General features: G+C 34.2%; 1 protein-coding gene and 1 pseudogene across 1 annotated transcript; one reads left to right on the forward strand and one right to left on the reverse strand.

Annotated features, from left to right (window-relative positions):
- Positions 1–3,740: 3,740 nt before the first annotated feature.
- On the reverse strand, positions 3,741–4,771 carry LOC102415025 (olfactory receptor 6C1-like). Its single transcript, XM_006039759.3, has one exon. It carries the CDS (start codon positions 4,749–4,751, stop codon positions 3,741–3,743), a length of 1,011 nt encoding a protein of 336 aa, XP_006039821.3. The 5' UTR covers positions 4,752–4,771.
- Positions 4,772–12,289: 7,518 nt separating this feature from the next.
- On the forward strand, positions 12,290–12,838 carry LOC112584395 (annotated as a pseudogene).
- The last annotated feature ends 161 nt before the right edge of the window (positions 12,839–12,999 follow it).

The raw sequence follows: 12,999 nt of genomic DNA on the forward strand, positions 1-12,999 counted from the left end.
AATGTGTAAATATTGTACATTATACAATGGAATGTTATTCATCCATAAACAGTGGGAAATCATATCACTTGCAACAGCATGACTGGACCTTGAGGGTATTATGTTAAGTGAAATAAGTCAGAAATAGAAAGACAAATACTGTATAATCTCATTTTTTGTGGAATTAAGAAACAAAAACAAAACAAAGAAGTCAACCTCATAGAGAAAGAGATCATGTTTGTGGTTACCAGAAGAGGGAGGACAGAGGCAAATGAAGAACATGATGCTAACACTGCTGTAAGGTATATTTGAAAGTTGTTAAGAGAGTAATCCTAAGAGTTTTCATCAAAAAGGATAAAACATGTTTTGTATCTATATGAGATGGATGTTCACTATACTTTTGTAGTAATCATTTCACAATGTAAGTCATTATGCTGAATGTCATAAACTTGCCATCCAGTGTGGCATATCAACTGTATCTCAATAAAACTATAAAACATTAAATATAAAACTCCCATTAAAAGTAGAGCACTGTAAACTCAAACAAGTGAAGGGTATTTGAAAAGACTAAGGTGGAAGTTAATAAAATAGAAAAATATTTGAGAAATCATCAAGATTAATGAAGGCATGCCAATAATGTGGCATTGGCATAAGAATAAACAAATACATCAGCAGAGAGAATAAACAGTTGAGGAATAATATATCCAAATATGGTAAAATGAGGTATGACAAAGCAGTACAGATAAAGTAACATTTTCAAAAATCCTGGGCTGTAAGAAATATTTTAGATTTTTATCTTGGTTATTTTGCTTGTTTATTCCCAGTAAACTTGTGAAAATCAATCTCGAATTTCAGGTAAGATAAGTAAACTTTTAATATGCATATCAGTCAGTTCACTTCAGTTCAGTTCAGTCGCTCAGTCGTGTCTGACTCTTTGCGACCCCATGAATCGCAGCATGCCAGGCCTCCCTGTCTAACACCAACTCCTGGAGTTCACTCAGACTGACGTCCATCCAGTCAGTGATGCCACCCAGCTATCTCATCCTCTGTTATCCCCTTCTCCTCCTGCCCCAAATTCCTCCCAGAATCAGAGTCTTTTCCAATGAGTCAACACTTTGCATGAGGTGGCCAAAGTACTGGAGTTTCAGCTTTAGTATCACTCCTTCCAAAGAAATCCAGGGCTGATCTCCTTCAGAATGGACTGGTTGGATCTCCTTGCAGTCCAAGGGACTCTCAAGAGTCTTCTCCAACAACACAGCTCAAAAGCATCAATTCTTCGGCACTCAGCTTTCTTCACAGTCCAACTCTCACATCCATACATGACCACTGGAAAACCATAGCCTTGACTAGATGGACCTTTGTTGGCAAAGTAATGTCTCTGCTTTTGAATATGCTATCTAGGTTGGTCATAACTTTCTTCCAAGGAGTAAGTGTCTTTTAATTTTGTGGCTGCAGTCACCATCTGCAGTGATTTTGGAGCCCCAAAAAATAAAGTCTGACACTGTTTCCACTGTTTCCCCATCTATTTCCCATGAAGTGATGGGACCAGATGCCATGATCTTCGTTTTCTGAATGTTGAGATTTAAGCCAACTTTTTCACTCTCCACTTTCACTTTCATCAAGAGGCTTTTGAGTTCCTCTTCACTTTCTGCCATAAGGGTGGTGTCATCTGCATATCTGAGGTTATTGATATTTCTCCTGGCAATCTTGATTCCAGCTTGTGTTTCTTCCAGCCCAGCGTTTCTCATGATGTACTCTGCATATAATTTAAATAAGCAGAGTGACAATATACAGCCTTGACATACTCCTTTTCCTATTTGGAACCAGTCTGTTGTTCCATGTCCAGTTCTAATTGTTGCTTCCTGACCTGCATATAGATTTCTCAAAAGGCAGACCAGGTGGTCTGGTATTCCAATCTTTTTCAGAATTTTCCACAGTTTATTGTGATCCACATAGTTAAAGGCTTTGGCATAGTCAATAAAGCAGAAATAGACTTTTTTTGGAACTCTTTTGCTTTTTCCATGATCCAGTGGATGTTGGCAATTTGATCTCTGGTTCCTCTGACTTTTCTAAAACCAGCTTGAACATCTGGAAGTTCACTCAGGTATCAAAACACACATCATCAATCAATTCTAAACCTCAGTATTTTCAAATATTTCCAGTTAACTGTAGAAATTATTGTTTCAATGAAAAGGTAAGAAATAGTAACTTCATGACTCCCTTCGTAACTGGAAAACTCCAGTATTTTTTAAAGTTGTTTTCTTTGTTTTTCAGCATAGTATGGATCTAAGTCTCTCAACTGAGTATAATGCATGCATATCAAGAAGAATTTAGCTCAATGAATTACAATTACAGACTATTTAGAAAGATGATTAGAAAATGCAAGATGAGTTTGCATAACATTCAATATTATTTGAAATTTTGACTTCATGGAAAAGAAAAAAAAAACTTTAGTGCCAGAGTTGCAAGATCTTGCATAATCATCTTTTAAATTCTAATCAATACATTTTAAATACATTGCTACATTATAATGCTTAAAACAGAGTGAAAATACAAATTTTCAACAAAAGAAAATCTCAAATTCATACACAGTAAAAGTTTGCCATTTAGCATTTTTATCCCTATTAATTGTTTGCCATTTAATTAGGTAATTGGATGCATTGTGTATGTACAATATTAACTCAAAATAACCACTAATATGAGAAAGTTGTAAAAACTGTCAGCTATTGATTATTTACCAAGAACAACTTGACATCAAGCATTAAATATACAACTGACTATAGCAAATGCAGTCACATATGGTTTCCAATAATATTTAATTCTTCAGGCTTTTATTGTAAATCATTGTTATATGTGTTAATTAAACAGTTCCCCCAAAGAGCGACAATTTCACAGTTTTCTTGAAAGTATATATTCATAATTGTTCTCAAATTGATAAAGTATATGGCAGAGAGATTTTAAGTTGCATAATGAGAAAAGTTTTTGATTTCTCAAAAAACTATAATTCCATTACTTTTTTAGTTGTGCTGTTTTTCCTGTAATTACTGAGTAAGCCATAGTATGGAGAGAATAATATGTGTAATACTCTAATAGGATGGTCAGATTATGCTCATGGTCTTGTATAGTAAATTAAAAACAGTGTTTAACATGATTTATCATTTCCTGAATTTCTAGAAAGAATGAAATCATGAAACACAGGTCTCTCTTGAATATTCTTGCTCTGCCTCTTTCTGTCTGAATTTAATTTCCCAAGAAATATTGTGGAAGAAATGGAAAAGTTTCAAAGAAGGAAATGACAGTTTCATAGTTACAGAGTTGAACACATGCATGCAGTTGCACAATCATGCCAGATCTTTGTGACATCATGGACCATAGCCCATCAGGATCCCCTGTTGATAGACTTTTCCAGGCAAGAATACTGGAGTGTGCTGCCATTTCCTACTATAGAGGATCTTATGCACCCAGGGATTGAATCTGTGTCTCCTGCATTAGCAGGTAGATTCTTTACCCCTGGTGCAAACTGGAAAGTACAGAATGAAAAGCTGAGCCCAAAGGAAGGGAAGTGCATGAGAAAGGATGGGAATTTGAATAGAAAAAAAATGTATACAATACGCTTGTGACACTGCTGTCAATGAAAATATGAGTAATGAAAAAATAGCTCTATGGAGACAATATGAAAATTAATAGATTTTGAAAAGTTCTGAGTTTTATTTAATTGCATTTCATTATGCCTCCAATTTATTAAATAGGACTTTTATTTTTCATTTCCTTGAGAAAAGTACATTCTTCCTTGCCATGTCTATGAAGGCTCGCTTGACTTGCTGATTCCTTAAGGTATAGATAAATGGGTTTAGCATGGGGGCAACTGAGGTATTTAGCACAGCTACTCCCTTACTCAAAGAGACCCTGTCCTTTGCTGATGGATTCATGTACATGAAAATGCAGCTGCCATAAGAGATGGAGATGACAATCATGTGGGAAGAACACGTGGAAAAGGCCTTTGTCCTCTGAGTGGTAGAAGGGATCCTCAAAATTGTTCTGATGATATATGTGTAGGACAGAATTATTAATGCCAAAGTAAACATCAGAGTAAACACAGCACAAGAAAACACCATTATCTCTAGGAATTTGGTGTCTGAACAAGAAAGTTGTAAAAGGGGGGAAAAATCACAGGTATAATGGTCGATAGCATTGGACTTGCAATAATCAAGCTGTAGGGAGAACATGAGTAATGGAAATGTGATTAAGAATGAAGCCAGCCAAGAAGCCAAGACAAGCAGTGTGCACACTCTATGATTCATGATGGTCATGTAATGCAGCGGTTTGCAGATAGCAATGTAGCGGTCATAGGACATGGCAGCCAGAAGATAAAACTCAGTGACTCCCAAGAGAATGAAAAAAAATAACTGAACCATACAGTCATTATAAGAAATGGTTTTATCTCCTGTAATAATGGTGGCCAGAAGCCTGGGTATAGTGACAGTTGTGAATGAAATTTCTAATAAGGAGAAATTTCTGAGGAAGAAATACATGGGGGTCTGCAGGTGGACATCCAGCAGGGTCAGGATGATAATGGTCAGGTTCCCAGTGATGCTGAGCATGTAGGTGATGAGTAGAAAGACAAAGATCACAACCTGAAGTTGTGGGTCATCTGACAATCCCAGGAGGATAAAATCTGTTATTTCCGTGTAGTTTCTCATTTTATTCTTCTTCTGAGTAACTTTCAAGAGAAAACAGAAACCAAAGAACTTAAAGAAAAGAGAATTATTCATGGACTACACTGGAATTTATTTCTGAATGTGTTATGCCATACTGATTTAACTTGGGAGATCTTTGAAACAACTTAATACAAATAGAGAACTCTCTTTAAAAGAATTTCTTACTATATGCCACTGTGTGTGTTTTCCATAGAATGTTTCTTTTAAAATCTCCATTTTACTGATTGGAACTATGTTAAAAATACTTCTAAAAATTTTATCCATATCACACACCCTAAATGGGAAGAGCAGGAATTTTAACCTAGGCTTTTCAAAGTGTTTGAAATAGTAGAAAAGAAATGCTACCTGTTGACTTTTTAAAAATCCTTCCCTAAAAGTTTTCTTTCCCACTGAGAATCTTGCCTTTTCTTCAAATCTGGTAAAATTATATTATTTCTTTTTTTTCTTTTAATTTTTTATTATTTATTTTCCCTTTTTCATTTTTATACACATATTTATTTTTTTTGTAATCAGAGATTTTATTTTATTTTATTATTTTTCCATCTTTTCTTTTTACTTTACAATATTGTACAATACAGGCAAAACCAATACAATATTGTAAAGTATATTATTTCTTAATCTTTCACCTAGTTTTTTATTGTTATTTGCTAGTTAACATATAGAAAGTACAAAAATGTCAGGAAAAAGATCTGTCTTCCAAATGAAAGTCATTGGACTTAAATCTTCAACAATGGAAACAATTTCTAAGATATCACTCTGACTCACATTTACCTCCCAAGCTCCTACTCCTTATCTGAAGCCACATCTAATGGATTCATTGTCATGACCTCCTCAGATATTAAAGCAATGGTCCCCAACCTCTGAGATCTAATATCTGATGATCTGAGGTAGAGTTGATGCAATAATAAAAGAGATGAAGTACACAATACATGTAATGCACTTGAATCATCCTGAAACCACACCCTTGTCCTCGGTCCATGGAATAATTTTCTCCCATGTAAACTGTCTTTAGTGCCGAAATGTTTGAGGACCACTGTAGAGAGTCCAGAGTTCAGAGAAGGCAGAGTAATGTTTAGTAGACTGGATCTGTGTCATGGACTAAGAAGACCAAATTGTATGAAAAATTGAAAAGAAAGCATAAAAAAAAACATCTTCCTGAGAACATTTTTTTGTTCAGAATGTCTCCTATCTAAATGATGCTATTGTTCTCTCTCTCTCTCTATCACTTTAAATATGTGTGTGTGTGTGTGTGTGTGTGTGTATCTTTCTACTGCATGTTATACTTTTAGGTTTTTCCTTTTATCTACATTAATATTCCTTAATAGAAGGTCTATTTTGCTAGTACTTTGGAGTGATCCAAGAAGTAGTAAGGAAATGCCCTTATTTTTGTCTTCCTATATAACGATAATGATAACATGCTTTCATTTTAAAAGGAAACTAAGAGTTCTCTCAGTAAATAGAGTTTTTCCCCTAGACCTGTGGAATTTAGGATAACAAGCTTCATATTCCTTTCAATCCTTTTGTTCTTTTTTAAAATGAATTTTAAAAATTCATTTTTTAAATGAATATCTCATTGTCAAATCAGTCTTGTAGCTTACTGAATGTGAAAATCAACTTCTATAAACATATATCCTCAAGGCAATTTGCACCCTCAGCATTGCTAAACAGTGTTCCAATTCTCTATCTTTCCCTCTTACTTGACAATCATTTTCTGTGGTATGTTTATATGCTAGGCTATTTTGTCATAGAAGAGAACAGAATATTGGTGGTAATTTGATATCTTGGGTAAATTTTGAGTTTAAAACAACCTGAACTTTTTCTGGAATGATCCACTTCACGCTTGACTGTGTTTGTGACATCTAGGATCATGTAAGAACTTCATCATGACTGCAGTAAAAACAAAAACCCATAAGAAGAATTAATTTAGATTATTTTCAGATTATTGCTTTAAGACTGCCTTCAAATAGTACTACAGTTAGTTCAGAATTCTGTTTCTCTGAGTCCTTTGGGGGGAAAAAAATGTCCTTGCTTTTTTCTTAATGGAAAAAGGGAGTCAGATCAAGTCAATCAGATCAAAGCACCAACCAATATGAATAGGAACAACGAAGGAAAACTGTAATCACCTAAATTACTCTCAAAGTCTATAGGTTTTCATAGAGATGCTCTAATTCTTCCCTGATTGACTCAGTTTGTTAACTAGTATCTATATTTGAAGATAATTTTAACTCAAAAAAGAAAAGAAGTTATAATAATATGGCATCAGGACTTAATATATAACATGTGAGATTATTTGAGGTTTGCATTCCAAGAGAAATACATGAAAAATACAGCTTTTTCTGAGTTTTAGGTTTGTTTTTTGTTTCTCCACTGGGAAGATGGGGATAATATTTCAGGGAATAATTGTGAGGGCTAATTTATGTTATAAGTAAAATTCAACTATACAAACTTTTAAAGCATGTACTCCACATAGAAAATATTGCTCTTTATTATTTCCTAAAAGTGAAATCAATTATCATATTTGAGGAAAAGGGTCCCGTTTGGAAACAAGAATATTCATTTCAAGGAAGCTCATTTGAGAAACAATGCTGATTTATGCATATATCTCATTGACTCATTACAATTCTTATGTTACTTTTGAAGAAGCTGAGCATGAAACTTTAAATAACATAATGAAGATAATACTACTAGTTAATGCACAAATTGGAACTCGAAGCTTTTTTTTTTACTGAAACTGAAGCATGTGCTACTTATTAAATCTATATTCAATTAGGGGGACCAAATTCAGAAAGTAGTTTTCTGAAAACTAATAAAGAACTAAATTAGTAGGATAAACAGGGAATGTAAACATGTTCACTTTTCATAATCCTGGACATATACTGGAAGAAATGCAACCCCAAAATATTCTACTCAACTGGATGATAGGTTAAGCCAAGAATGACTAAATCAGCACTAATCAAAAAAATGCTTTATATGCCTTTAACATTGCAAACTTACTTCTTCTTGTCATACAAATGCATCACATGAGCTGGTTTCAATGATTAAAAATTTACTGGCAACCATTTCAGTTTTAAGTTAAGCAATCCAGTACTTCTAAGAGTCATTCTCTTTCAACACATTGGAGTTATCTTATTTCTATAGATAGTATTTTTAATACATCTTCCATTGTAGCCATGGGAGCAAAAATAGTGAAGAGAATCAAGATATGGAGTTACTGTGGTCCTTTCTGGTTAGGATTTTTATGTGGATTTTAACCTGCATGAGCCGCATGTTGTTTAATCCACCACATGGGCAAGGCTCTTGGGAAATACTCTAGTGACTCAAATGTGCCAACAAGGACCAAGAAGGAAATGTTCCAAGGATCATAAATATGCTATCAACATTTGTAACACTATTGAAACAGAAAACTTGGAAGACTATGTCCAAACTGCTAGAAAAGTATGAGAGATAGGATAGAAGTAATGGAATATTGTGCATATTCTCTATACGAAAATATCTAAACCTGCAAAATTTTGGAAAAGATTTCCTGAATTTTCTAAGGCAGGATTCCTCTGAAGAACAGGCTTTTTTACTTCTTGTTTGCTGAAATACTGGGAACGTATCTCATATATAAATGTTACACTTTCTTTTCTCATATAATAAAATCTCTCCATAAAATAACTTTGAAAAGGGGCAGTTCTCCAAGAAGACCTAAAAATTCCTAATGACTATTCTTAATTCCTAACAATGGATAAAATATGTCATGCATAAATTAATAGAATGACTAAAAGATAGATGAATGCACTATAACAGTTGCAGACATCAATACCCATCTATCAGAAAGAAACATATCCAGCAGGTAGAAAATCAGTAAGGACATAAAGGAACTCAACAAGGTCATCAACCAAATGGTTAAAACTGACACCTATAGAGTACTTCATCCAGTAACATGAAAATCTACGTTCTTCTCAAGCTTCATACAGAATTATTGTCAAGACATTTTGGACCATCAAATGCACTAAGTGAATTTAAAAATGAGAAATAATAAAGCAGAAGTTTCTATGAAAATCTTCATCAAACTTTCCATTTTCAATTAAATGCCTTTAGGAATTACTATTTTAATCAACCTAAGGAAGTTATGATTGACTGACATAAAAATAAGTGTGATGGTTTGCACCATTAGTAATAGTTCTATTTGTTTAATTTCAGTTGTAATTTTCTCAGAGAAAAAGGAAATTCATGTGCTTGCATTAACCTAAGACCTATGAGCTATAATTTCTGTATTTTACGTAGTCTTCAAAAATATGTATTAAATGTCTTAATAGAAATAGGTGGACATATAAATGAAAATCCAAATACAGTATATATGCAGAAATAGCATCAGCTATACCATCAATCTCAAGTTGGAAAATATACGTATGTGTGTGTGGTGTGTCTGTGTGTACTTCTTCCTTCATCACTCTAAGAGATTAGTTGCAGTAACATCACTCATTGGAAATCCCTCCTTTCGAATATTTATTGAAAGATAAATGAACTAAAATGTATGTTGTATGTCAATGTCAATTAGCTTATGGAATTATATTTTTTTAATTTTTATTTCTTTTACAGTCGGCCTTTCTTGATTATCCATTTTAAATAATCAGTGTGTACATGTCAACCCTAAAATCCCAGTCAATCCCTCCCTGCCATCATTTCCGTCTGGGATGGTAAATTCATTATCTAAGTCTATGAAGTATGTCTTATAAGACTATGCAGCATTTTGTAAGAAAAAATACAGTTTTTGAACATTGAGAAATGTCCATACCACATTGAATAAGATTACATAATGATATATATGTAGCCTGAGAGATTAGGAAAAAAAAAAAAAAAAAACGGTGACAAGAAGTAGATAGACAGCAATAATCATTCCCTACTACTTCTGAATTAAATCTAATATATATGTTGTATACAACACAAATTCTATGGGAGGGTCCTAGTTTTCAAAACTATGAGCCTAGGTCAGCACTTCATCTGCATACTGGTGGCTGCCAACACATGGATTTAATATTATTAATTGGACAAACCATCAGATACAGCTCTCCTCCTACTTCAGTATGAATAAAATACAATTTAAAAACAATGAAGAGAAACTCTTCACAGACACATAAACTATGATTTCAAAGGGAAATTTTTTTCACTCATTGATGTAGTATTACAATCTTTGAGACACTTATTCTAAATTGAAAATGATCAATTACCCCACTTTAGTAATTAAGTCAGGATGCCTGAAAAAAATAACGACGAAGCGGCTTTTAGTATAAACTCAGCATCAATAAAACCCTTGATTTATGGAATCAACATTGCATTTCTAGATAACTGAGCATAGAAACACAGAATCAATGAAAATACAATTACTCATTTGAAAAACCAGGGTTAGAGGCGAATGACCCTACAGCTTTTCCCACAGTTGCAAATATCACAGTACATGTAAATTATTTTTTTTTAATAGCTCTTCTTTAAAAAGGAAAAGCAAAATAACCAGAAAATGTCTGGCTATAAACTGTTATACAAAAAATTGAATAAAATTATTGAGTATCAGAATTTTAGCCCAACTATGAGGAAACACTTTTGTTGTTTTGTTGTTGTGCTTGTTAAATCTAGAATACATAAATTTATTAAGAAAATAGTCTTAGGCATTGACAATACATATGAGACTACATTAGTTGTTGTTGCTATAAGGGTGAGGAAGTTATGATCCCAGCAAACATATTCTCTAGCTAAGTACTAACCTAGTGGCAAGTTTTGCTGTTCATGGGAACACAGAAGTAGGTATATAGGAAAAGGCATCTAGCAGAGTTGCACAAAACTTTTCAGAGGAAGTTTTACTTCAACTGAAAATCAATTATTAGGTCTACTCAGTTAAGTTGCTGAATATAGGACAGAGTATATAAGTACTTACAATAATACCATGCACAGATTGGGTGATTAATGAATGGAATCTGTGAGTACACAGGAAGGGTGATGAAAGTGAAAAACCATGTGGATGATCATGACCTGTGATTTAGTCACACTGAAATCGACATGAATGGTTTGGTAGTAGGTTCAATACAGATGTAGATATGCTTGGTGTTCAAGCCAATATATTAAGTCAGAAAAAATCCATTCGTAGAAGCAGAAACATGTTTATTAACTGGAAAATGTTATATAAAATTGTAGCAATTGTGAAGAAAAAAGGGAGAGGTATGTAATAAAAAGTGAAGAGGATTTAAATATGTCCAAGCAATCAAAACAAACATATAATACAGAAAAATCACGTGTAATTTTAAAGTTCCTTTATCAAAGCACTTCTTTTAAAACTATAATAAAATTGTGTTTAAAATGCTGTATGCTGTACAACAGTTTGCACAATGATACTATTGTTTGTGGGAAAAAACACACTTATCCACAACAGGAAAAACAAATGAACAAAAAAAGAGAGAAAACTCAGAGATTCCACATTCTGGTCAAGACTCTAGAGGGAGTCCAAATTGCAAATCATGCGTTAGTATTTTTGGGGCTTCCCTGGTGGTTCAGTGGGTAAAGAATACCCCTACAATGCAGAAGACTCAGGAGGGACAAGTTCGATCCATGGGTCAGGAAGATCCCCTGGAGGAGGGCCTGGCAACCCACTCTAGTATTCTTGCCTGGAGAATCCCATGGGCAGAGAAGTCTGGTGGGCTACAGTCCACAGGGTCGCAAAGAGTTGGACACAACTGAAGAGACTGAGCATTCACGTTTTAGCATTTTGAAAAGAATGGAATTGTTAAGCAAATGCACACTTTAATGATGTGTTATTTCTTTCACTTAACTCTGAATATGAATATGAAGATTTAGGGGAGTCAATTGACATTTTCCTACTCATGAAATTACACTACTTTAGCAATGTATTCAATCATATGCATATTGTTATTGTTTTTTAGTAGCAAAGTTCTGTCCGACTCTTTTGCAATCCCATGGATTGTAGCCCACCAGGTTCTTCAGTCCATGGGATTTCCAGGCGAGAATCTTGGAGGGTGCTGCCATTTCCTTCTATAGGGGATCTTCCCCACTCAGGGATTAAACCCCTGTCTCTTGCATCTCCTGCATTGGTAGGTGGATATTTTTACCACTGAGCCACCAGGTAAGCCAATCATATGCATATTATGATTTAAAATATAATATGAAAATGTAATGAAGATAGAGCTGATTAAATTAGTATTTATACAGACAATATGTTCTACATAATAATCTCTGAATAACTGTGCATGCTGTTTGAACAAAAGTCATCAATGATGAAAAACTACCATAGCAATCTTTATTCTGCTGGGATTGACAGACGACCCTGCACTGAAGGTTTTGATTTTTATCTTTCTATCTCCCATGTACATGCTGAGTGTCACTGGGAATCTGACCATCATCACATTCATCTTTGTGGATTCCCACAATTTTTTTTTTAACAAAATTTCTACTTCCTAGAAATCTCATTCACAACTGTCTGTATTCCCAGATATTTGTATAACATCACAACGGGTGACAATGTCATTATTTACAATGCCGGTGCCAGCCAAGTGTTTTTTACTGACCTCTTTGCAATAACAGATTTTTTTATCCTGGCTACCATGTCTTATGACTGCTATGTGGCCATCTGCAAACCTCTGCATTATGTGACCATTATGAGCAGCAAAATCTGCCAGAGACTTGTTTTTTGCTCTTGATTGGCTGGACTATTTGTCATAACGTCCCCGCTTAGCCTGGGGCTAAATCTGAAATTCTGTGACTCCAATGGCATTGATCATTTTCTCTGCAATGCTTCTCCCCTCCTGTAGACATCCTGTTCAGACACACGGTTCATGGAACAAAGTGTTTTAATCTGTGTGGTGCTGACCCTCATTTTGACTCTTAAATATGTAGTTTTATCTTATATTGTGAAGACAACTTTAGGATTCCCTTCGGTCCAGCAAAGAAAAAAGACTTCTTCCACCTGTTCTTCTCACATGATTGTGGTTTCCACCACATATGGCACATGCATTTTCATCTATATGAATCCTAGAGCCAAGGAAGAACTGCCTATTAATAGAGTGGTTTCACTACTTATGTCTTCCATTTCACCTATGTTAAATCCATTTATTTATGCACTGAGAAATAAGCAAGTGAAAAAAATCCTTTAATGACTTGATCACATGAATTGCATCATTATTAAAGAAGTAAAATAAAATAGCAGTCAATAAATAAAGTTAACATAGAATATGAGTGGCCGCCAAACCTTTCTATTCAAGCTTATAATTTTCTTTACCTTTTATTAATCTATATTTCAGTTTCATTTCTCTGT

The sequence above is a fragment of the Bubalus bubalis genome, chromosome 4 (assembly GCF_019923935.1).
Source record: "Bubalus bubalis isolate 160015118507 breed Murrah chromosome 4, NDDB_SH_1, whole genome shotgun sequence".
Lineage (NCBI taxonomy): Eukaryota > Metazoa > Chordata > Mammalia > Artiodactyla > Bovidae > Bubalus > Bubalus bubalis.